Source organism: Petaurus breviceps, unplaced genomic scaffold (assembly GCF_028583685.1).
Source record: "Petaurus breviceps papuanus isolate PSGF00001 unplaced genomic scaffold, PetGlider_PUasm1.0 90897, whole genome shotgun sequence".
Classification (NCBI taxonomy): Eukaryota; Metazoa; Chordata; class Mammalia; order Diprotodontia; family Petauridae; genus Petaurus; species Petaurus breviceps.
The window spans coordinates 12,293,907-12,321,430 of record NW_027187374.1 but is presented as its reverse complement, the minus strand read 5'-3'; the positions used below and the strand labels follow the sequence as shown (position 1 = coordinate 12,321,430).

Here is a 27,524-nt window from a genome sequence, read left to right as displayed (position 1 = left end):
TTGAGATAATCTCCAATTTGTCCAGTATATAACTCATTTGGAAATACAGGATTTTGCAGGTTGTCATTCTGAGAGCACGTTGAACTCCCTCAGAGCAAAGACTCTGCCTTTTTTCTGTCTCCAATTTGTTACTAACCTAAAACTTTGCTTTTTGATAAACATAAGGAACCCCTTTTTGAACAAGCAAAAAAAAATTTAGGAAATTATTTCTACGTAGCACCAAAGTTGGGAAAAGGGGAGTTAATTAGAGTACAACTTTTCAAAATTAGTCAATGAAATCATCTCAGGTTAATTAGAAGGGAAGACATATTCATTCAGCAACATCATTTAGGTTTAGGTTGCATTTCCTGAGTAAAATGAACCTCATCTTTGTGTCCCAGTGTTTGCATGTATATTTGGTGGCCTTGCTTAGGACATCTGAATATCTCAAAGTTGTAGCTCTTATTTTAGGCTTAGCTGCCTTTTTTTTTTTAATTCACCAATATCTGAGCACTAGATATAGTAGCATCATGATTTAAAAAAAAAAAAACAAACAAAACAAAACCTAACACATCCCTGAAAACTTAATAATTATAGTGCAAGTTAATTCACCATCTTGATTCTGGATGAATTAGAATGAATTTTGCTTTTGGTCCAAGAAATGATCTTGAACTTTCTTTTCTTCTCTTTTTTTGCCTTTGTCCTGGAGTTGCTGGTGATAATGCCTTTGGCAAATATTTGATAGATGGAACTTTTTTTCTGTATAAAAGACATTTTGTCTGCTGTTATATCACTCTGTAATACATTCCTAGAAGAGCAGGTAACCCCAAGGTGTGGTTGTTGCGTGCCTATATAGATGACTCCCTGAATTGGGAGACATTTTTCTTTTGTTCCTCTCCTCTTATATCATGGTTTGAGGCATATTTCCATTATATTAATAATTGCTGCTTCTAGTTGAGGTCATAGATCTGTGTCCAACTGTAAGTGTCAGAAGAAGCAAGGACACTATCCTTTGTAGCTTGTAACATTAATGAACATTGTGGTCATCTACCCGAAAAACAGCACTCACAGACATAAGTGATTCTTATCAGCCTTTTGAGGGCAACAAGTAGTGAAGTGGATAGAGTACTGAGGTTGAAGTCAGGAAAACTGATCTTTCTGAGTTCAAATCTGACTTCAGACATTTACTAGCTGTGTGACCCTGGGCAAATCATTTAACCCTATTTGCCTCAGTTTACTCATCTATAAAATGAGCCAGAGAAGGAAATGGCAAACCGCTCCAGCATCTTTGCCGAGAAAACCCCAAATGGGGTCACAAAGAGTTGGATACAACTGAAAGGACTGAACAACAAATCTGCCTTTTTGGCAAGGCAATAGAAGTCATCAATATGGTCAGTGTGAAACTGATGGAGGTTGGTAATTCTTCAAGAAATCATGCAGTGGAGCTGTGATTTCTTCTGCAGTTCACTCAGGAAGTTGATCATCTGTGAATCCTTTGCTCCATCATCAATCTCCCCTCATGCATGTGTCTGCTGCTTTTAACTTCCACCTACATTTTGTAATCTAGATGCACTACGGCTTTATCTAGCAGATAGGTTGTGATGATGGAGGTGGGGCGGGGGGGAAACCCAGTACTGGTCAGTGAAACTAAGAAGGAACTTTTGTCTTGGATGTGATACTTTGGATGATGTTCATATTCTTCATCAAAAGCCTGGTAGACAAAAAAATGTGGTGAGGATCTCTTATGCAACCTTTGATTGCAATTTAATTTCATTCCTCTAATCCAGTCGTTTATATTACCCAGTAGGTTGTCCAAGGTGCCTTCACATGTGTTGAGTAGGCTACCCTGGTAATATTCATCTGTTTCCCTGGTATGGATAACTTTGGAGGCTGCTTACAAACTGATATGGGCTGCCTGGTTCACAGTGTAATGATCATTATGCCTATGGGGCAGGGCCTAAAAACATGCCATTTTTAAAGAATGGAATTTTTTCCATCCAGATTTATTTGTTACTGACTGATTTAAGGGTGGTCACAATCTCACACAATGCTCTGGAGACTAATGAATGATATACATAAGGCCTAGAAATAAAATACAGAAGAATGATTCTTAGAAAGTATGCCTTAAAGAATCAGAGGTTTAAGTTTTCATAATGAAAAAGCTGTCAATATTCTGATCATTATTAATCATTATTTAAAAGTTGAAGTATGTATAGTTTCCATGTCAGTGCCCTTGTAGTTATATTATTTCTTTACATATCATCTTGAAAGATAATATAGTTTTCCTTTTTTTCTCTTTTAATGTTATCTCTTTTTACTTTTGTTTTGTCTGAGATGATGATTTTTACTTCTGAACAATAATAAAGCCTGCTCCTTAACTCTGTATTAAACCCTAATTAAACTAATGCTAATCTGTTTAAAATGTGTTTCTTGGGGCGGTTAGGTGGTGCAGTGAATGGAGCACCAAACCTGGAGTCAGGAAGACCTGAGTATAAATTTGGCCTCAGACACTTAACACAAAAAACTATCCATGTGACCTTGGGCAAGTCACTTAACCCCTATTGCCCTACCTTCCCCCCTCCAAAAATAAAATGTGTTTCTTGAATTCAACATTGTGTTGAATTCTACTATCCTTTTTCCTTCTTGTTCAATAAATTCATGTATGGGGCTGCAATTATTGATTTTCTTCCATTGTAGCCACTTAAAATTTTCCTCTCTTTACTTTCATGACCTTATTTACAAACAAGAAGGTAGTCAAAGAGAAGAAATGTGATCAATGGATACAACTGAAGAAGTCTCTGCTTCTTCTCTAATCCAGACCCACATCTCTGGTTCTTACCTTTCCCCTTTGCTTTTAATCTCTTGATCTCAACCTCAACACCAACTGGTTTCCCCACTGAAGATGATTCCACTCTGAGGTCTATGGAATGATTAGTGAGTTTCTGCCAGGAAATGCCAGCTCATGAGACACCCCAGACATACTGCTCCCTTAACTTCAATTTCACTATCTGGTCTACTCCACCTACACACTAGCTGACTTGACCCTAAATGGTTTCCCTCCTCCCTAACTCTTCCAGACTCCTCTGTGTTTTGTCTTTGCAAGATCACTGAAAGTAAGGGCTGTCTTGGTTTTGTATCTTCAGTGTTTAGCGGATGCCTGGGATATAAGAACATAAAAAATGTTGTCTTTCTATCCCTTTTATGATCCACACTCCAAAATAGAAGCTCATTTTGAGTATTCTTCAATTTTATCCCTCCTCTTTTCTCCTTTGTCTCTACATGTTTCACTATTTCATTTAATGTGTTTCTATTATATGTATTTGTATATTTGTGTGTGATCTACAACTTTAACCAATTGAGATAAGTGTGAAGTACATGTGATGCTTGTCTATCTTGAGTAATCCTGCATGCCATAGTTCATAGTCTCATTGAGTTATGAAATCCCCTCTACCATGACAAGGAAATAATCCAGGAAGGGGGAAATACCTCATGCATCTTTAGATTATAATAGCCAAGGCTAAAGAGTGAGAGGCAGGTTTCATCATCAGTCTTTATGGCTAGTCATTGCATTGATCAGAGTTCTTGCCTTTCAAAATTGCCTTCCTTTACAATATTTTAGATGCTATACAAATTACTTTCAGGGTTCTGTTTGGTTGTTGTGGTTGAGTCATTACAGTCATGTCTGACTCTTTGTGACCCCATCTGAGGTTTTCTTGGCAAAGATAGAAGAGTGGTTTGCCATTTCCTTCTCCAGCTCCTGGATGAGGAAACGGAGGGAAACAGGATTAAATGACTTGCTCAGGGTCACATAGCTAATAATTGTCAGAGACCAGATTTAGACTAAAGTCTTCCTGACTGCAGGCCAGTACTCTGTTCTCTGTGCAACTTAACACTATTGTAAAAAGGGGTTTGTTCAGTTTTATTTCTGAATCATTATGATTCTAGACGAGTAGGGCAAAGTTACTTCAGACTGTAGAGCTAGATATAGATATAAAATGTTATGGCAGTTCCAATGAAGAAAAGTCTGTCAAGAGATAGACCTACTGGGGCGGCTAGGTGGCTCAGTGAATAGAGCACCAGCCCTGGAGTCAGGAGGACCTGAGTTCATATCCGACCTCAGACACTTAACACAAAAACTAATCATGTGACCTTGGGCAAGTTACTTAACCCCAACTGCCCTACAAAAAAAAAAAAAGAAAAAAAAAAGATAGACCTAGATTGAAAGATTTTTGCAGGGCTGACAGTCCTCCTCAGGACCTCCCTTCCCTGATGAAGCTTAGTCCTATTCTCTTTTTCTCCTTTCATTGACTGGCCCTAGGCTACTAGATCTTTCTGGCTAAATTTTTATATTCCCACTCTTTCCACCTGCCAGGCCCACAGAATATCTTGCTGGTTTTGAAATAGCTCTTTTTTCTTCTTTTTAAATAGAAGTTTTTTGTGGTACACGAAATGCCCGTCATACAATGCCTGTGACTGATTGAAGAAAGTGTGCCAACTTGTTCACACTCAGTTCTGTTTGGCTGATTCGGGCTTTTAAGAGAGAGGAAATAAATAGAGCCCCATCCTTACACATTTTTTATACTTCAAAATTCCTTTTCTGTGTGTCAACAAAACCACTTTGTACCTCATACATATTTGTACATTAAGTACTTTTTTTACTTTGCACACTTCTTTAGGCATCTCCTAGACCCGTGCCAAAAGTAACATTATTGTAAATAAGAACTTTTCTTGGGAAACCAATATAAATATGAGCAATTAGATGTGAGAATTGGGTAGCATAATTCTACTAACGTCAAGTTCCTGCAAGAGCTGAACCTTTAGTAAACTAGGATGCAAAATAAAGAATAGAATTTGCTGTTGGATGCTGGCTTCTGTGGCTTTAGCTAAGCAGGGTCTAATTAGCAAATTTAGGAGAATAATATTGTAAATAAACCATTCTAAGGTGGAACTAGCTTAAACAGAGGGCTCCTGTCAGTGACAGGGGAGATGAGGTGGGTTTCCAGCCTTAACATCAGCCAAGGGACAAATTAATTACCAGTTCAGCAGTATTTCTTCATTAGAATGCTACAAGCTAATGTTCAGGTTTAATCAACAGCATTTGGGATGGGGAGAGTAGAAAATGCAGCCACACATATATAAAAAGTAAGTAAAAGTAACTTTTTTTCCACCTCAAAGGACTTAAAACAAGGAGGCAACTGTGCACAGGATTTCTGCACTGTTTTATTTCTGAGTCACCAGAATTCTAAACTAGAGGTAGCGGAAAAGTTATTTCAGATGCTGTCCCTTGAGTAGAAGCAAGTTCAGCAATGATTTATATTGACTCTCCAGGTGCCAACAGAAATCTTAAAATATGTAACTTCAGGCTACATGCAATTTTTGGCCTTGCTAAATATTCTTCTACACTTAAAATTTGAACTTTTTTTCAATCTCATATTCACTTTTCCTTCCTCTCTAAAATAAAGATGGAAGAATTAATTAAATAGGCCATTGCCAACTCTCTTATTAAATTAATCTTTTGTTCCCAAAAGAAGAACCTCGGTGCTTCATTCATTCATTAAGTCTCTTTCTTCCTCAACATGGGGATACCAAAGAGTGTTCTGACTCTTGGGATTTAGAGACTGTTTCATTCTAACTTATTCTTTTTTTTTTTGGAAGGGGGAAGCCAAGGCAATTGGGGTTAAGTGACTTGCCCAAGGACACACAGCTAATAAATGTGTCAAACATCTGAGGCCGGATTTGAACTCAGGTCTTCCTAAATCTAGGGCTGGTACTCTATTCACTGTGCCACCTAACTGCTCCCTAACTTATTCTTATGGCATAATAACAAAACTCTCCTTGAGTCTTATTTCTATTCCATGTCATGATGGGGAGTTGACACTGAGTTTTCCAAGGCTAAGTCAGCAGAGCATAATCGGGTAGATCCTACCAAGCAGGGGAAACTTCATAGGGATCATAGGATTTAAAAATGGAAGAGACCTTGGGGATCATGTTGTCCAACTTGTTCATTTTTACATCTGAGGCCCTGAGGGATAATTGACACACTCAAGGTTAAATATCTAGGGAATGACAGGGCCCAGAATCTCTGCCTCTAAACATTGTCTTCTTTTCTTCTTTCCCTTGAAGTTTCAACAAGAGTTCAGTGAGTCCTCTAAGGACTACTTTTTACAAGTTCAGAGAGACTCAATACCAATCTAAAAGCAGGGGGATTAATTTTTCAGCCACAAATAATCTCCAAGACCATTCATGAAGGGATAGGACTTTGATCTTCATTGGTCAGTGTCACCCATACTGATGAAATCAGATCTTTGACTTACTGAAGCTAGAAACCTATGCACATCATAAATAACAACTGGACATAAGCTGAAGATGAGGTTCTTATAAAATATATAGGTGAGTGTTAACTGGTGATGTCTTTCTGCTTTCTAAGCATTTCAGTTGTTTGATAGAGAAAAGCATGAAATGTATTGGAGTCTTTCAAATGTTTTTCATAACAAACTGAAAATCTAATGAACCAAAATTATTTTACTTTACCAGTCAAAATTCTGACTATCTCACTCACTAAGTTCACTAGTTTGACACTAGCTAATATACTAACATACATAAACATGTTTAATTATTTTTTTTTTGAAGGGAGATTGGGGTTGACTTGACCAAGGTCACATGGCTAGTTTTTGTGTGTGTGTTAAGTGTCTGAGGCTGGATTTGAACTCAGGTCCTCCTGACTCCAGGGCTGGTGCTCTATTCACTAAACATGTTTACTTAGAGAAGAAAACACATACATTGCTATTTGACAACAGGATTTCTCTAACACTATGAAAGTAAATGGATATTGCAAATGACTTTTCAAGAAAAGAGAGCAACCTATTGTCCAATAAGATATAGCTTATTATGGTAGGCTATAATGAGTTGAAAAGGAATCTCTAAGTTGAGAAGGAGATGGAGTTCCACTGCTACTTCAACAAGTCACTTCAACAGCCATTTAATGCTTTAGTTCTTTGGCCTAATGAAATAATGTCTGTAATCAAGTGAAAAATTAGTGGATATGCAAATAGCTGTAAACCCAACCTGATTCTAGTTGGAAACTACCCAGAGTTTGCTGCTGATCCTATATTTCTGATGAAGCAAACTTTGGGGAGAAATTTTAGACTAACCAATTTCTTTCTTTTTTTTTTCTTTTTGGAGGGCAATTGGGGTTAAGTAACTTGACCAAGGTCACACGGCTAATTTGTGTGTGTGTGTGTGTGTGTGTGTGTGTTAAGTGTCTGAGGCCAGATCCGAACTCAGGTCCTCCTGACTCCAGGGCCAGCGCTCTACTCACTGTGCCACCTAGCCTCCCTGACTAACCAATTTCTTAATGAAGAAGTGAAATATTATTCACCAGCAAATGGATTTCAGGATTTTGACTACTGTAGTGGATTACTTTCCCCTTTAAAATTTTTTAAGATTCTATTACTTCCACTGAAGGCATCTTCTGATGTCTCATTATGATGTGGACCTTAGCTTTTGTATGACTGAAGGGTGAAAGTCTAGCAGGTCCTACTAAAATTGGAAACACCATTAATGTATTCAGCAACTGATTATATATGTCTGTTATTCAAAGATCAGTCTAGCTAATTCAGAGAGGTTCATTAGCAATGAAGTCAGACAGTATGAGAATTTAGCGGGAGTAGTAGGGAGACAACTTGTAAAGATTCTCTACTAAGCCATAAAGGTATTTGTGATCTGTCTTGGTAAAGTAAATACCCATTTTGATAAAAATTGTAATTTGTCATTAACAATGGTTACAAATAATACCAAATAGTAGAAGAAATTACTTCTCATGCTATAATGGACAAAATTGTGGAGACAAAACAATTGTAAATAAACATCTAACAGTTTTTAATGTTTAGAACCGTATTAAAAATAAAGAAAATTTGGCACATGAAAGCAATTTTACTGTTATATTGGGCAATTAAACATACTACCTAAAACCTCCAGGGAGTTGACAGGTAATATACAGCATGACTGGATAGTTGTAATGGGAATGTACATTTTTAAGATCTTCCCTGCCCCTAGGCTAAAGTGCACCTGGAGCCTGGGGTGGGAGGCTTGTTTTTCAGGAGATACTTCTTGATTGGCCAGTGACTCAATAAGGTTGTTACATTCTCTGAGCCAGGAGAAGGCTATATAAGCCCTGATGTGTAGCTTTGTTTTGGGGCTCACTTTGAGAAGTGTTCTGTGATTTGATATGGATTATGGGAAGCCGTTGTCTAGAGCCCCCTGGCTTTGAAAAACCCAGATGTTGATTGGGTATGGATGTAATGGTTGGACAGTTTGAAATTTGTCTACTTGATCTGTTTCTGTCTTGATAATTCTGTCTGTATATTCTGAAGTTCGGGGTGCTGACCTCTTTTTCCCCTGAACTAGGTAAATGATACATGTTTGACTGATTAAAGTAAGCTTGTTAACCCATTTTGAGTTGCTTTCCTTTATCAAAGCAGATTTAAGAACCTGTATTGGCAGCAAACCCTGAGGACACTGGGGTGCTTGCCGCTACAATAGTTTGCACATTTTGGTAGACACAAAAAGTTTTCCAAAATTTTTCATTTTAATTAGTATCTAATGAATACCTTCTCATTCCTTAGACTACAGATCTCTTCATCACTCACCAGTTGAAGAAAATGCAACAGCAACCAGAAAATGGACCTACTCAGTGCAAAAACAGAGTAAAAAATTTAATTTCTATCTTCTCATCTAGCACTTATTGTGTATAAAATATAAGGTGATTAAGAAGACAATAATTAGGTAAAATATTGTCTTTGCCCTGATGAAGTTACTTTATGCTCTCCAATACCTAAGGTTACAGGTGTTGAAAATGAAGTAAAAAATAATGTTTGGCTAGAATAGGTGCTCTAGGGCAGCTAAGTACCTCAGCACATAGAGCTCTAGACCTGAAGTCAGGGAGACTCTTCTTCCTGAGTTCAAATCAGACCTCAGACACTTACTAACTGTGTGACCCTGGGCAAGTCACTTAACCCTGTTTGTCTCAGCTTCTTCATCTTTAAAATCAGTTGGAGAAGGAAATGACAAACCACTCTAGTATCTGGTTCCAAGAAAACTCTAAATATGGTGTTTTTTTTAAAAACCTTTAAAAAAAACCTCTTTTCAAAAAGTGTCAGACACAACTGAACAAGTCTTTAGTATTTGTAGAATAGATGATTAATAAATAAATGAATGAATAAAGGAACCAAAGCCAGGGAACATCGTTTGCTTCATTTTTGCTCTTGCAAAAGTATTGCATAAATTTTTTGGTACAAACTTGTGATTTTATAATTTTATTAGTTTAGGGAGCTTAGAATGCTAAAATTTCCCCCACCTGTGTAAATAATCAGCTCACCAGTAACTTAGACTAAGTTGCTATTGGGCATTGAGAACTTAAATGATTTGCCCGTGGCTACAACTAGTATCAGAGACAGAATTTGAATCTTTGTCTTCCTGACACTATAGGAGGATGCTTCTCACATAGAGTTTGTTTAATCAAACCACAAAAAGTTTAAGGCCTATAATAGTCAGAGAGAGCTAGAAGAGAAGGAACTTTGTGAAGTGCAGTATGGTATATAAGTGCAGTGAGTTTCATTTGTGATCAGGCCTCCCAAGTGTGCTGTATACAACCTGGTCAAGAATCAAAACTGTGCAAAACCATCATTATTCCAGAAGTTGAAAAGATGAAAGAAATGATATATGTGACTTCCCTGGGGTTCTATGGGCTGTTCATGGAATGATATTACAATAGTCCTCCATTTCAGTCAAATGATAGCTAGGTACTAATTGAAATCATGTTGTTTTGTGTGCACTTTTATACTGACTACTTGTCTGCCCACAGCTGCTTTGAACCTTATGAACATCCTATCAAATTGTCAGTCAACATTTGGCTCTAGGCTGGGCAGGCTAGAAATACTAGCAATGCTCTTATTCAAGAGTGGAGAAACAACACATTTAAGTTTGAATACAAATTCTCATTTCTCCATTAATGCAAACACTTGAGTATTTCTTGGACAGGAGGCTGAAGTGAAGGAAAACTCTCTGCTAATTGGAGACAACATAGCACAGTCAGCTAAAATCAAGTCAAGTTTCTGTGCCTACTATGTCCCAAGGACTGTGCTAAGCACTAGAAACAAACAAATAAACAAAAAGTTCTGTATCTCAAGAAGCTCATAGTCTTTCAGGGAATCAACATGCAAACAACTACTTGCAAACAAGATGTATACAAAATAAATTGAAGACAAGACCTGAGTTCAAATTCTATCTTTGATGCTACCATCCATGTAACCATGGGCAAATCAATTTCCCTGGTTATGTTTCTTCATCTGTAAAATGCTGGGAGGGGGTGTGTGCAATCTGGCCTCCTAGGTCCACTGAGTTCTAGATCTCTGATAATACAGTGGCACTGTATTTGAAGTGGCACTGTGGTACGCAAAAGGTCATGAGGGATTTGGAGTCAGAGGACATGAGTTGAAATTCTACCTTTATGATGTTGGGCAAGTCAACCTCTCTCTTAAATGAAAGTGTTGAAAGTTTTTGCACAAACAAAACCAAATGCAGCTAAAATTAGAATAGAAGAAGGAAATTGGGGAAATATTTTTGTAGCAAGTTTTTCTGTTAAAGTTCTCGTTTCTAAGATATGTAGGGAACTGATTCAAATTTATAAGAATCATTCCTCAATTGATAAATGGTCGAAGGAAAAGAATAGGAAGTTTTCAGAGAAAAAAATATCCAAACTATCAATAGCCATATGAAAAATGCCCTAAATCTTGACCATAGCTCTCCTCTCAGATGGGAAGAGACTAAGTGCTTCTTGGTGGAGAGAGAGGGGATTAGTAGACAGGAACATGTCTGGTTTCTCATTCTCTTTGAAACTTGTCCATGGAGATTGAACAGGATCCCACTGGGAGATCAAAGCCTTACTGAACAATGCTTTTGTCTGTGATTGTCTGGAGCAACTAAAAAGAGGAAAGGAAAGAAGAGCAGAACATGGGCAGACATTAATAGTTAAGGGGGCGGCTAGGTGGTGCAGTGCATAGCGCAGCGGACCTGGAGGCAGGAGGGCCTGAGCTCAAATCCGGCCCCAGACACTTGACACAATTACTTAGCCGTGTGACTTTGGGCAAAGTCACAACCCCAATTGCCCTCCAAAAAGCAAAAAAAAAAAAAGAGACATTAATAGTTAAGGGCTGTCTTTCCATTAATGTTAGGTGCTTCCACAACCTGTACTTAACACTTCTCAATCTTAGGGGTCTATACTTCCGAATTTTTCCCCCTGGACAGGGGTAGTTTGCAGGGTTTTCCTCTTTCATTTATGTCATGACTTGGCATCCTACCCCAGTGAAGAAGATAGTGTTAGACTCTGGGTGGGACCAGGTGATAGGGGTCATTGTTACTTCCTAAGTTCCCACTTTCTCCGTGTCTTTCCTTCCCTGGAATTAAAAAACTGTAAAAACTAGTTGAAGATCTGGACATTTTCAATTGTCTGACATTTTGGTGGCAGCAAGATGAGTATAATTGAGAGATTATTTTCTCTTGAGATATTCCCCTCCACACATCAAAGTCTTTTCCTCTTCTCTGCTTCCTGACTTCCTTGGCTTCCTTCAAGTCCTGGGTAAAATCCTACTTCCTATGGAAAACCTTTCCTGATGCCCATTGATGCTCATGCCTTTCCTTTGTTGATTATCTCCAAATTATCCTTTGTATAACTTGATTGTACATAGTTGTTAACACTTTGCTTCTCCCATTAGATTGTGAGTTCCTTAAGAGTAGGGACTATCTTGTGCCTTTATATATACAATATTTAGCACAATGCCTACCATATTTTAGGCACTTAATAAATGTTTAAAGACTGACCTATTTTTCCCTCCCCCACTTCTTTCCCCAGTTTCATAAAGTGAACCCCTGGGAATTTTTATGTCTTGTTCATGTCCCTTGACTTATAATAAAAGTAGTGTGGACAGAGAGGCAGACTGGGGTTGGTGGTACCTTGTTCTTTTTGTATTATTGCATTTGTAAACTAACTCATAAAGCCAACAAACTAGTAGATAGATAGATGATAGATAGATACATAGATAGATAGATAGATAGATAGATAGATAGATAGATAGATAGATAGATAATCAAAGAAGAAATGAGTGAAAAAATTAAGGTAATGGGGTATAATAGATGACCTTTAGCATCTTTGTAACCTTCGATTCTACTTTCCTGTTATATCCTTATTCTCCATTCAGTCTTTGTTTTTAACTAACAGAGGAAAATATTCCCGTTTTCAACGCTAGATTTTATTGTGGGTTAATTTTTTTTTCTTTTTGGAGGGAGGGAAGAAGGTAGGGCAATTGGGGTTAAGTGACTTGCCCAAGGTCACATGGCTAGTAAGTGTTAAATGTCTGAGGTCGGATCTGAACTCAGGTCCTCCTGACTCCAGGGCTGGTGCTCTATTCACTGTGCCACCTAGCCACTCCAGTTAATGTTTTTAAAAATGCAGAAATCAGTTCTTCAGAAAAGTCCTCCAGTTATTTCATCTACTTAAAGCTTTACACATAAATCAGAGGACCTGACTTATAGCTTTGGGTCCACCTCTTTTTCTTTATTTAACTGGAAGAGGCACTGAGATTCTCTGGACCTCAGTTTTCTCATTTATAAAATGGTACCCCAAGTCTTCAAAGAGAAAGAAGAGAAGATGGTCCCAAAGATAATATAAGTAAATGAACAACTCTCATATTTTTAAGGAAACCTTAACTGTTTTATACAAATAACCTTCAAAATGTCCCTTAGGAAATTTAGTAAACTTGAGTTTCACTATAACCCTGACCTTAGAATTCTTATCCAGGGATGTTTGATTCCAGGGTCCCTTTGGTACTTCACAAAATAAACCCTTTGATTTTTTTTTTCAAAATGGATCTGCTTTCTTCTGATTTTCACTCTATATAAATGGAGTCACAGTGATATACAGTGTAAGTAGATAACATTCACATTCTACATGGGGAAAAAATGTTCAGAGATGTGAATTGGCTTCACAGAAGTACTTATAAATCCTAGATATTCCAGCTCCCTTTGTAATAGTTTCACTTTACTCTTCCAAAAGCTACCATTGAGCTAATTGCCAAGTTTGATTCTTTTTTTTAACTCCTTATCCTTCCTGAACCACTAATGTAGACAATTGTCTCCAATAGGATACTCTCTTCACTAGGCTTTTGTGACACTACTCTTTCACGGTTCTCGCTCTGTCAAACTGCCCCTTGTCAGTCTGCTTTACTGGTTCATCATCCCTGTGACACCTCCCCATTGTGAGTATTCTCTACCCTTGCCAAGGGTTCCTACTCTTCTCTCTCAACTCTCATGACCTCATCAGTTCCCACAGGTTGAATCTCTATTACAATAACTCCCAAATCTATGTATCCAGCCTCAATCTCTCCACTGAGTTTCAATTCTGTATTACCAATTATTTATTATACCCTGCAAACTGGATGTCCCAAACTGGATGTCCTCAAGCTCAACATGTCTAAAATATAACTCACTCTATTTCTACCCAAACCTTCCCTTCCATCAAATTTTCACCTCTCTATTGAAGATGGCATCATTCTCCTGGGATTAATCGTCTACTCCTCACTTTCCCCTACCTTGCATATGCAATCAGTTGCCAGATCTTACACCTTTATTTGCTTCCACAACTTCTCTTGCATAACTCTTCTCTGCTTACACAGTTAGCAGCTTATTTAGACCCTTATCATTTTTCACCTAGACTATTGCTAGGGCCTACTAACGTCTCCATGCTTAAATCTTCCACCATTCTAGGCTACATTATTCACAACTGGAAAAATGATTTGCCTTAAGTGCAGATTTGATCATGTCATTATTGTGCTTCCAATAACTTACTATTGCCTTTAGTATAAAATATAAACTCCTCTGTTTAGCTTGTAAGGTCCTTTGTAACCTGATTCTATCTTTCCAGTCTCATTTGACACTATTCCAGTTAACACACTTTGTAATCTAGCTAAACTCTGTTTCTCACACACAAAAGTTGATCTTCATCTCTATTACTTTGTATTGATTGGCATGCATTTCCACTTTACCATCACCTCATAGATTCTCTCCTACTTCATTCAAAATGGAACACAAATCATCATATTTTACTTCAGTCTTTTCATGATCCCTTCACCTAGTCATACCTGCCCTCTAAAACTACCTTGTATTTAACTACTTTTTTAATGTGCTCTATTTATATTTATTCTGTATGTATCTATGTCTCCACTTTGGGAATGTAAACTTCTTGAGAATAGGGACTTTTTTACTTATTGTATTTGTATACCCAGAAGCCAGCATAATGACTAGCACACAGAAGCTACTTAATAACTGTTTGTTGATTGATTGACAATACAAGTACATGAAGCCTTCATCAGACCACACATCTCAGAAGTATGACTTGGAAAGCAATAAGGGAAACAGTGATTTGTGACACTTATTATGTTTCAAATTTGGTAACTTCATCATTACGTCCTTGAAAATGTTTTTATAAACCTCCAATGAATTAACAATTTTAAAATCATACTTCTTATTGATACTTTGTGTTTTATTTTTCTGAGACAAGTATGACTTCATTTCTGTCACTTTCATTCTCTTAAAATTTCATCGGCTTAGATAAAAATATTTAGTTATTTGGAGCAATTCTGTATTTAATAATACTTCACAAAATGGTCAGATTGCAATAAATGTATTTACTCTTTATGGTGAATATTCATGCTTTGTTGCAAGCATAAGTAAATAACAGAAAAAAGTCTCATTTTCATAGTCAGAAGGGTCTAACTTTATAATATGTACTTGTACAGTGTATATACAATTTATCTATCTGAAGTTGATTTCTGTATGCATAAAACATTTTCTGCATAATTTTCCAGACAATAAAAAATTCAAAGATAAAATCTCCTATATGTGAGTATATTGTCCTTCTAAATTATTTATGTTTTGAGATAAAGCTTTCATTTAATATATTACTAGACCCTATTGTCTCTGTCCAAACCAAAATAAACCATATTTTTCTCAAAGTAATTCAACATTAGTGTTCAACTTTCCTTGTGAAACTTTGAATAAAAGCATGATTCTCATATTGATTCTGACACATTTATTACAAAGTATGCTTTTAAAAAAGGAGGAATAGACCCCATTTAATCCCCTTACCTCGAACCATTAACTTGATTAGAGTTACATTCCATCTTAATAGTAACTCTGGATGGAGGTTGTGGTAGCCAGTCCTGCTGAGGGATACGTGGACTCATCTTGCAAGTCTGGCCATATTCACTAGAGGAGGATGCAGTCATCTCAGTCTTAGCAAGATGTGGAGCTCCGTAGGCACACTCAAATAATGACTGATCCTCACTCACCACTGACAATGCTTCCTGAAAATCAAAAAAAGTCACTATTATTCAGAAAACTTCCACAGACAGTTCTAGCACTGGAAACTTATCATAAGAAGTGGTCAGTTTCCATGATAATATAGAAAATGAAGCACAGCTTTTTTCAAGGACTCTATGCCAGTCACTTGTTGAACTTCAGAAAAAGCTTCTCTCTGCTTCATTTTTCTCTGTTGCATTGACTTGGAATAGGTCAGCATGGAAAAGCTCAGCTAGACCTTGAATAATAATCATAATAGTTTCATCTACATCAGCAGATGATATCCATGTTTATCTCAACTCAAGAAAATTCTATGGAATATTCAACTTCATAGGTAGTTGTCTGACAAATTCAACCTGTCATCCAACCACCTATTGTACAGAATTAAAACAGACTAGCAAAGCAATAGCATGACTAACTCCAAAGCAAGGTTGGAATCCATTGTAGTTACATAGCAAGGAGACTACGGAGAAGAAGTTCCCAAGGACTTCTTGAAAAGGTATGAAAATTAAAGAATGAAAGAATTGGACCAAATTTTTCTAAATTTTTAAAAATTTATTTAGTAATTTATTTTTCCCCAGTTACATGTAAAAACAATTTTTAACATTCATTTTTAAACTTTGAGTTCCAAATTTTCTCTCTTCCTTCCTCCCTGCTCATACCCCCATTGAGAAGGCAAGCAATTCAATATAGGTTATACATGTGTAGACATACAAAACACTTCCATAACAGTCATGTTGTGAAAGAAAATAGACCCAAAAATGCAAGAAAAAAAAGTGTGCTTCAATCTGTATTCAAACACAATCAATTCTTTTTCATCATAAGTCCTTCTGAGTTGTCTTGGATTGCTGTATTGCTGAAGATAACTTAGTCATTCACAGCTGATCATCTTACAATATTGCCAGTACTTTGTACATTTCACTTTGCATCATCAACCCATGTAAATCTTTCCAGGTTTTTCATCCTTTGTATAGTACTATAGTATTCCATCATAATCACATACAATAACTTGTTCAGTCATTCCCCAATTGTGGGGCATCCCTGTGATTTCTAATTCTTTGCCCCCAAAAAAAGATTTGCTATAAATATTTTTGTACATGTAAGTCTTTTTCTTCTTTGTTTTTTCATAATATCTTTTGGGATACAGACCTAGTAGTGGTATTGCTAGGTTGAAGCCCTTTGGGCATAGTTCCAAATTGCTCTACAGAAGGATTGAATCAGTTCACAACTCTACCAACAGTTCATTGTCTCATTTTTCCCACAGCCCCTCCAACATTTGTCATTTACCTTTTTTTTCCTATTAGCCAGTCTAATAAGTATGAGGTAGTGCCTCATAATTATTTTAATTTGCATTTTCCTAATCAATAGTGAGTTACAGTAATTTCTCATATGACTATAGGTAGCTTTGATTACTTCATCTGCAAACTGACCATATCTTTGGATAATTTATTGGGGAATGATTCTTATTTTCACAAATTTGACTCAGACTAAATTTTTAAAATGCATATTCAGTCCATTAGTTTTTCTATTTTTCTAATTTTCCTAAATATTTTTCTATTTTCTTAACATATGTTCATAAGGATATGATTTTTCCCTTGAGGACTACTTTAACTGCATCCTAGAAATTCTGTAATGTCTCATCATTATGATTTCCCTTCATATAATTATTAATTGTTTCTATGATTTGTTCTTTGACCCACTTGTTATTTGGTATTTCATTGTTAAGTCTCCATTTGAATCTATATCTTTTGTATGTTGTCCCTGAACCAATAACTATTTTCATTATTGTCAGTAAAGGATGTATTAACGATTTATGCATTTTTACATTTCTCTGAAATCTTTTTTATAAAGTTTCTATGTGGTGCTAAGAAATATGTCCATGTGATAGTAATGGCAATTAAAGATTCCCCTGTATTGGCTTGGTTTTCAAATTGATTGTGTTAAAACCCAGAGCTTGTTAATCCCACCTGTGGGATGGACTTTTTGATGTGAAAAGAAAGTCCTGAACTGGGAGGAGCTGGTGACGTAGATTTGGAGAGATAAGAGAGAGGTGGAAGATTGTTTTTTTTTGGAAGCAGCACCTCGAGGAGAGAGAGAGACTAAGAGAATTGCTGGTGGCCGCTTTGAATTGCCCTGGACTTTTAAGACCTGCCCCCTGAGCTGCCAAGGACTGAGGAGACATGGCTGTTTTGCTGGTACTTTGTCTGTCTGTTTTGATGTTGTTTTGCCAGATTTGTCCACTGGTGAAAGACAGTCCTTTTGTTGAAGAAGTCCTGGAACCTGGCTGTTCGCTAAGAAGGCCTGAGACTGTCCTGCAGACAGAGAGTGAATACTGTCCACTGGTGAGGGACAGTACTGTTGTTGCAGGGGTCTGGAGACTGTCCTGCAGACAGAATGAATACTGTCCACTGGTGAAGGACAGTGCTGTTGTTGCAGGGGTCTGGGAGCCTTTCTGTTGGTTCAGAAGCCCTGAAGAAAGATTTTCTTGTTGTATGTTTACAGAAATCCTGGGAGAGGGCTTTGCTAATGTGTTCAGGGGTTCTAGGGCTGTTCTACAGACAGAGGATAAATTCATGAAGGGACTGGCAATGTATCTTATGGCCTTGCTAAGCCTTGTCTCTCCAGGAACTAAGATTGCTGAGAACTTGCCTCGTGTCAAGATGAAGAAAAGACCTCCATTTGGGTATTAAGTGCTGTGTTTAAACTTGATGTAACTCTGGGGTAGATTCAAATGTGATCCAGGAGGTGGGGAACTTTTGACCTTATTGTGCTCTGTGATTGACAAATGAAGGCACTTTACCTATGTTTGGAAACTAATCTCCATTTGAGAAGAGGGGTTTTGTGGTGGACTTAATTAAGGTATAGATTAGGGGTGGAGTAGTATTTAGAACAGGGACTTTGTAATTGATTGAATGATTGGAAGATCCTGGGGTGGGGTAGTACTTGGAGATTATTTAATCACACTTAGTAAATGCTGTATTTTGAATGATGTCATGTTTTGATCTTCTCTGTTCTTGGTTTGTCACTGAATAAAATAGAGAGCACCTATGTTGGTATTTTGAACCTGGGAAGTTGCCTTCTTTTGGCATTACATTACAGTCCATTCTTTTACAATCCTATTTAGAAGATGCTACAAGTCTTTTAGCTCTAGTTTCTCCATCAATTTGTTCAGTTCCATATTTTCCCTTTCTTTTATCTTTCTGTTAGATTTATCCAAAACTGAGAAAGGGATATTGAAGCTTCCTTTCACTGTTGTATTATTGTCTATGTCTTTTGTACTTCAGTTAATGTTTCTTTTTTTTGAATTTAGATGCAAGGGCATTTAGGCATATAAGTTGACTATTGATATTGATTGGATATCTATGGTTCCCTTCAGCATGATGTAGCTTCCTTGTTTAACTCTTTATATATTTTTTATGTTTTTGCTTTGTCAGATAATACAGTTGTAACTCCTGCTTTTTTGGATTTATGTGGCACATAGTAAAAAAAATATTTTCCATCCCCTCAGTTTTTGTGTGTGTATGTTTTTCTTGTTTGCTTGTTTTCTACATGTATTTCTTGTAGGCAACCGATTGTAGGATTTTATTTTCTTATCCAATCTGTCACTCATTTCCTTCCTTGGATTGCTTAGTCAATTCACAGAGATATGAGAGTTAGGTTTCCATTTTTTCCAATTGTCTCTAAATAATGACTTTTTTTGCAAATGATTATTTCCCCCTCCTGCTGTAAATACTGTACCATGTTTCTTCAGTTACTTTAGCTTGCTCTTTTATTAGGTGACCTTTTTCCCACTGACTCTTTTCTTCCTCTCTAATCTTTCCCTCTTATTTGTCAGCCTTTTCTCTTTGGGGTTTTGCTTATTGATTCCTTTCCTTTTCTTGATTTTATCTGGTTATTTAATTATCTCCTCCTCCTTTTTCCCTCTCAGTAAAGTAGAATCTCTCTTCTTCTTCCTTCCAACAAGTCCTGTTCATCAGTTTTTCAAATTTTCATTTATTCCTTTCTAGAAAGGATTTCTCTCTCACTGTTTTCATTATCCATATTCTCTGTCTACCTTCTTTCTCAGGTTCACAACCCCTTATCTTATCTCTTTGTATACCTCACAGAATTAAAAATTGCGAAAATAGACTTTTCCCTCTAAGTAGCTTCTGTCACAACCTTATAGAGCTTGCCCTGAAGATTCCCCTGTTCATTTATTTTTTACTTTATTTTTAATATGTGGAATAAAATAAGCATTTCCACAACATAGTACAATAAAGTTGTATGTGAAACCACAAATCTACTAAGTACAACTTGTTATTCTTTTCATATATACAATAAACTTAACATGAAGTTTTCTTTTTTTTTTCTTTTTTTCTTCGCTCTTTTCTGCACCACCCTAGAGAGGACTACCATTAGATACATACACACACACACACACACAAAATCACTCTATACATGCTTCTATTTATCAATTCTTCATCTGGATGCAATTTCTTCATGTGCTCTTTACAGCTAATTTGGATATTTATGGTAGACGAAATAACTTAATTCACTCAAAATCAATATTGTTGCTACAGTATGTAATTATTGTATTGTTACAGTATACAATTGTTGTATACAGTATACAATTCTCTTGGTTCTGCTCATTTTACTCTTCATTATTTTGTACAAGTCTTTCCATGTTTTTCTAAAATCATGGAATTCATCATTTTTTATAACACAGTAGTATTTCATCACAATCATATGCCACAACTTGTTCAGCCATTTCTCAATCGTGATTTCCCTTTACCATTATGCCTCGCTTCCAGAACAAAGACAGATCCTGAATGTGATAGAGAGGACATTGCTCCAAGATGGGATCTCCCCCATCATCACTATATTATTTATTATGCAGCTCACTACTGATTATGCAATCCCACTGTTTATCTTCTTTTTTGCATTTACTTAAAAAAAGATTCCTCCCTGGGTCCATCCCCCCCCCCCCATTTCACAAGGTGCCAGTTGTCCCTAGGAGTTTCAATTCTCATTCTCCCAAGGTAGGACAAGTGGTCTTTTCAATCACCAAATTTCCCATACCTCATTCAGCACAATGTTTCCATCTTCTTTCACAGAATAACTTTCACCCAAAGTGGCACGTATCAGTGTAATCCTCATACATCACCAAAACAAAGCTTCCTTTCCTCTTCCTCCTTTTCGATATTTCCCCCTCCTCCTCATTCATTTCCCTATAAGGTCTTCTCTTCTTGAGAGAACACGGGGATCACCTTCTCCTCATTGGTAGCCCTCAATTTGACCCAGACATATTAGACACTCTCCTCTAGTCTCTTTTGTGTAATCTCTTATTTTGTAATGTAGTCCCACAAAAATCACTGTTTCATTTGTAGGCATGGTATCCTCAGGTTATATCCATAATGCCCCAGGCCCTTCTCTTCACTCTTACCTCAACCCTTCACCTCTGCTTATGTATATTTAAAAAGAAGTCTCTTACTTTTCTCTCAGCTGACTCTTGCTGCAGCTGTCCATGGCTGCTGCATTTGTTCACTCCTCCTGCATTTCTGTTGTCTGTGTTATTGGAGAAATAAATAATCTATTCAGGTCTGGTTTTTTTTCCCTAAAATTTTTTCAAATGCCTCTTTATTATTAATGTTCATCTTTTTTAAATTTATGATTAAGCTTAGATTTGCAGCATAGGTTACTCTAGACTTCATGCTGAGCTCCATTGCTCTTCAGAACACATTATTCCATTACTTCTCCAGGTCACTTGCAGAACTTGTTATTTCCAAATTGAATTTCTAAATTTAATTATTGTGTGTCTTGGAGTTTATGGAGTTGTTGTTTTTTTTCTGGAGGCTATCTATAAATTCACCCAATTGGTATTTAATTTTCTGTGTACAAAAGTTCGTGGCAATTCTCTTGTATTATTTCTTGCATTATGGTGTTTAGATTTTTTCATTTTGCATTTTTCTGAGAGAGCTATCATCCTTAGATCATCTCTATACATCCTATCTGTGAAATCAGTATGTTTCACTTTGATAATGAACACATTTTCTTTTCAATGTTGTTTTGGTTTTTGCTCCTCTTCTTCTAGACTCTTCTTTACTTCTGTTTATTTGCATTCTCAATCTATTGCTCTCTTGTTTCTTTCTTTGGTGAGAATTGCCATCACATATTCAAGTTTTTTCTATTCTTCCAAATATTTTTTTGTGGGATCACCATAAATTCTTCTCTGATAATCCTCATTTCTCTTTTGAACTACTCACAAATAGCATTTTGTGGTTTCATGTTCTCCTCAAACTTCAGAAGGCTTGATGTCTTTTCAAATGTTAAATTGTTTTCTTTTGTTTTTCAGTATTTACTCATAGATGCCTGGACTTGTTTACTAGATCTGGAGGCCATATTTGATTATGCTGTTAATGTTTTCCCTGTTGATTTATTTGTTTATGTTCAAAGTCTTTAAGTTTTCTTCTTCTCAAGCTTTTTGATAATTTCAGTCACCTTTCCCCTCCTTTATTATCCTCTATTGCTCACTTTCTGACTCCCTTCTGTCTGATGGTCGTTTCCTTAGGGACTGGATCTCAAAGCATCTCAACCTCCTCCTACATTAGGCAATTCATGATTCACCAGTTTAGGTCTCTGCCCTATATGACTTTTGGGGAGACAGAAATGGCCCTAGAGGATTGCTGAACTTTTTCCTCAGGCTTGGTGGCATGCCAAGTGACCAGGTCCTTCCCTCTCCTGGTATTCTACACCAGTGTCTTGTTCTTCTCTCTGTGTTTCTCATTTCTCTAGCACTGGATTGACACTGGCAATTTCGAGAGCTGCTGCACTTGTGCTACAGGGTTTATTTCTGTAGTTTGGGCCTCTGAGGCTCTGAGTTAAGCTGTAGTATGTGAGGTTGAGTTCTATTTCAAGTCCAGACAAGTGTCCTCTCACTTTCCCTCTGTTCCTCCACTTTGCAGCATAGAATGTTGCTACCATGTCTCTGGCTGTCTGTAGGGCCCCAGCAAGATTCTGAAGCCTGGAACCTAGATCTCCTCAACACTAGAAAGAGGTAGGGGGATCAAGGAAGGGGTATAGAATTATATTTCAGACCCATGTATTAGAACCTTAGGTTTACTATGCAACCTTGCTACTGGTAGTGCAATGGGCAGTGTGGGAGGGGTTACTGAGTGAGATCATAATAGGGGTCAGTTCTTAGGCTTTTTTTAAACTTCCTTTTGGATTTGGGGTGTCCTAAACTAGAACTGTCAAATTCACTGCCTGTGGACTATTTGCCAGCAAAACTCCTTACTGAAGCCTAAACTAGTTTAAAATATAATTGGGAGATGCTTAACAAAATAAATAAAAATACAAGACAACATAGGTAATGCTAATTTGAGGTTTTCTATAACAAAATGCAGCCCACAGGGATCTATTCCTACTCAAAGTTTGATACTACCTTCTTAGACCATAGGGGCAGATGAAGTTTCTTTACCTTTGATACATAATTTCTGTTTTGGAAAGGTTCAAGAGGTCATGAAAATGAGAAAATGTCTCCATATTATTAATCGTGTGACCCAGACGAACCAGAAATCTCTCAGCTCTAAATTATCACTGAAATTGTGTTTTAAACTTTAGCTCCATGATGTCAATAATCTAAGGGGAAAAAACTCAGGGGAAAAAAACTACCAATGTATTTCCAAATATCTGAAACATTTCAATACCTGGATGAGATATTAATTTTTTAACCTTTTAAACTCAGTTTTGTCACCATATATAAATGACTGTGGGGAAAAATAAAGTATTCAATGTTTGATACATATTTGAGGGGTTTTCTGAAAAATAAGCTATTCTTTGACTGCACTCATATAACAATGTCAAATCCACGATGGTATTCACTTTGGGACCCTCATTTACCTTCATAATTGGCCATATAGTATTCTTCAGATCATGATGAAATAATCTAATTTGATGGTTAAAACACATCTGACAACTATTTCACAATTCATTTTATTTTCATTGCTTTAGACTGGGTTCATCTTGATCTCACTATTGCTCATGACATTAAGGAAAATTAAGGATGGATGGACCACTGTGCTTTTATTCTTTTTCTTGGTCATCCTCATTTGGAGCAATGAGTAAAAATGTATTGTCATGCAAAAAAATCAATCTTCACATAAGTTAATTTGTATGAAGTTTTCTTTGGCTCTAGATTTTTCTAAAAACTTGATAGACATTGACACATTAATCCCATCCCAATAAACCACATGTACCATAGTATATTTTGATTTAAAATATTTGAAATTGGGGGGGGGCAGTTAGGTGGCACAGTGAATAGAGCACTGGCCCTGAAGTCAGGAGGACCTGAGTTCAAATCTGGCCTCAGACATTTAACACAAAAACTAGCGGTATGACTTTGGGCAAGTCACTTAAGCCCAATTGCCCTGCCTTCCCCCTCCAAAAAGCAATATATATTTGAAATTTATTATATTATAATTATTATTTAAACAAGACCATCTAAAGTATCAATTGTTGAAATAGAAGCAATTTTATAGGTTTCTCATGAGAAGGAAAAAAAGTTTTAAAACTGAGGTAACTCACAAAGTTATTTCTTTGACATCTCTAATGAAGTCAGGTAAGTTTGCTATATAATTCTCCTACTAAAAGCTCCATAATCACAGGGACTTTTTTCTTATCTAAACTCTGAATCTTTCCCTCCCCACCCCATTCCAGTGGTCTGAATATAGCAGATACTTAATAAATGTTTGTTGAGTGAAGGAAAAAGGTGAAAAGAGTATCCAGTAATAAAGCCACACATCCTCAACATTGAACAGATACCCAGTTTTCTTTAGCATTCCCTCAATTATGGTGTCAATCACTTTATAGATACCATGTAGAAAAAAAAAAACATAGCAGTAGCATTAGATGCACTGAGTGCTGTATAGTGCAGGTGAATACCTGTGCTTATCTGAGATCCATAATTAAATCCATGGCATTATCTTTGTGGAAAAGGGACACTATGTGAGTTAGTGTACTAATACAATGAAAGAATTAAATAGAAGATGAAACAAGGCAAAAGGATTTAATCATCTCTGTGCTGAATTTTTCTTCCAGCCAGCCCCAGTCATTTGATTTCCAGTCTGGCACCAACAGCTTTCACCAAATACCCACCAACATTGGCTACTTCAAAGCGAATGCCCCAAGACTCATATAACATATTATCTTTCCCTCCAAACCACTCTACTTCTAGATTTCTATATTTCTGTTCAGGGCAATGCCATTCTTACAATCATACATCCATATGCAATCTTAGTACTACCCTTGACTTCTCAGTTTCTCTCACCAGACAAATTAACAGTTTCCACATTTTATTGATTATATCTAGAAAACATCTCTCAAATCCATCTTCTTCTCTTTATTCACACAGTCACTACCTTAATTCAGTCCATCATTACCCTTCACCTGGATTATTGCAATAACCTGTTAATTGATTTCTCTATATCCATTCTCTCACTGTCCAGTCTATTTCATACAGCTTTGCTTTCCATTAAGTTAAACATAAATCCTGATAGGACACAAGAAAATTCTTTGTTTGGCTCCTTGCAATTCAGGTTGTTTTCAATATAATTTTCAACTGAGTGTAAATGGGGTTGAACTGGCTTGCTCTCTTCTTGTACTTTCTCTCCCTTGGATTTCATGACTAGAGTATATTCAAAGCAGAGAGTTTTATTCTTCTTTTTCACTCCTTGGCCAGAAACAGAAAATGGAAAGCTCTTAATCTCCTGGAATTTCTGGAACTTAAACAGAAAATCTATTTTCAAGAATTTTAATCTACATCTTAAGGTATCAGAAAGGGAAAGAGAAAGAGAGAAAGGAACTAGGTGTATGAGTTTCATTAATTCTCTTCTCAGCCTACCTGGACAATTAAAAGGAGTTTGCCTTCTCCATTTTCTGCCAATTATACCCATAAAGAGCAGCCCAATCTAAATGTTCTAAGTGAAAAATGAGATATTTCCAAGAACTTTCCCTTTCATCATAATAGACTATGGGAAAATAAAAAATCTTCTTCCCCTTGCATTTCCTGTTTAACCACTGTCAAACTCCTGTGTCCCCCTATAATTGGTGCATTTGTAAAATAGCACCATTATGGGGTGTTCAGGAGAGAGGGGAAAAGTGAGCTTAGACATCTAGAAAATCCATTCCTGGATGTTTTTAAAATTACATTATCTCCAGCATATTTGTCTGGTTCAACTATTCTTCTAACTTCTATGTGCCATTTTTACTTCTTCGTGTAGTGTTAGAAGTATTAAAGTACAAATGTGGTGGTTCCTCTACCATAAATATGAGACTTGATCTCTGTTAAAATGCTGGAAAGTCTCTTTTATTTCATGTCTGTTTTCTTTTCAGTTTCATCTATAAAACATATTGGATGAGATCAATTTTATTCAATGTAAGCTTTCTGAAGGCTAATTTTCTCCTTCATTGTATCAATTGTGCAAAAATGTTTATATCTCATAATAGTCTGTCCTTGCCTTTCATGCTTTTCAAGAATTCGCTGGTTCAGGTGGTTTCTGGGCTCTTTCATTTGTTAAACTTCCCTAGGAAATAATGATAATCATTAAGTGTGTTCATTTTTATCTCTTTCTCCATGATAAGTGTCAATAGTTTTTTTTTAATAGGTTATAGTTGAACTAGTATAACTGCTTCCAGTGCCTTATTCCCATCTTTATCCTTTCTTTTCAAATTGGCACTGATTTTTTCCACATTCTAAATAGGTGATAATACAACCACACACAGACAGTTAATCCTCAAATGACCCTAACATTCTAAAGCAATCATTTTTATCTACTACAGTTAATTTTATCTTTTTCTAATTTCTTTTTTGGTGCTCTATATGGCTAAATCCTTATTCTCTTCTTTAAAAAATATAGTATTTGAATTTGTTCAATTCTAAGCAATTGACCAAATCTTTGATCATTTTAGTCCTTAATGACAAGTGATATTTTCATATGTAGCATTGCCCACTTCTATACCCACCTTCACATTGAAGTCACCATGAATCAAGACATATATTACTTTTATTAGGATTTTTTTCCAATATATTTTTAGAATTTCTTTAGTTTAGCAGATTTGATTGCATTAAAAGCAAGATATAAGCTCATTGAGAGCAAGAACTATCTTATTTTAATCTTTATATCCCCAATTCTTAGAACAAGAGTCTGGCATGTAACAGGCACTTAGTAAAATTCTTGTTGAATTTAATTGAGTGTCCCATTGATGATAGTTATTGTGTTTGGGTATATGATAAAACCAAATCTACTAATATTTTTATTTGCCCTTTCAAACTGTCCAGTGAACTATTCATTCGGTGAGCTGTTATTGAAGATCTTTTCCTTTTCAAAAAGAACTCTGGAACTATTTACATTCCTACATGGAAAAACTATAATTGTAACTCAAAAAGTGCTCTGGCTATTACTTATATTGGTCCTTTTATACTAAGTATTTATACAGTTACCGTTTTCCTGGCATGTGGGTATCTATTTGTTCTGGTGTGGGCACAGCAATGGGCTATATCATGAGAGATATGCTTCCTACTGGGACAAGGAAGGAAAAAATGTTTATACCAATAGCAAACAAGATAGACTCAAAGTAGGCTTTCTTTCTGTCCTTCTGCCTTTAGGAAAAAAAGATTGTACCTTTACACTAATCCAAAAATTAGTTATCATCCTAGAAGGAGTGACCAGAAGATTTTGGTTAGGGGATGAACCCTCCTCCCTAAGCTTACAGCAGCATGTATATCTTCTCCTAGCCCTTACTGACATTCTTTTGATAATGGCACAAAACACATTATTGAACAAAGGTGTAATCAAACAAAAAGGGAGGAAAAAATCAAAAGGAAAAAGAGAGTTGTATAAATGCCAGAATTTATCAGAGGGAGAAAAGGTTAGTTGAAAGTACAATGAAACAAATCTGGTAGATAAAGGACATTAGAACCCATAGGAAGAGAGCCTGGTACTTTCCTTCCTTTTGATTCTATATTTGTGATATTAAATCTCAGCAGAAAGACTAAGTTTAAAGTATTTATTTGGCTGAAATACATGAAGAGAGTGAATTTAGGGGATGAACATAAGGAAAACAACCAGATGTATGAAACTTCATGGTGTTTCAATATA

At 36.4% G+C, this 27,524-nt stretch overlaps 1 protein-coding gene across 3 annotated transcripts in view; it reads right to left on the bottom strand.

Moving 5' to 3' along the window:
* The window catches only part of ERG (ETS transcription factor ERG), a 172,831-nt gene that overhangs the window by 43,552 nt on the left and 101,755 nt on the right, over positions 1-27,524 (bottom strand). For all 3 annotated transcript variants that reach the window (XM_069075014.1, XM_069075012.1, XM_069075013.1), the window contains exon 2: positions 15,178-15,395. In XM_069075014.1, coding sequence (XP_068931115.1) covers positions 15,178-15,317 — 140 coding nt within the window. In that variant the 5' untranslated portion in view covers positions 15,318-15,395. The remainder of the gene's footprint in view (positions 1-15,177; positions 15,396-27,524) is intronic.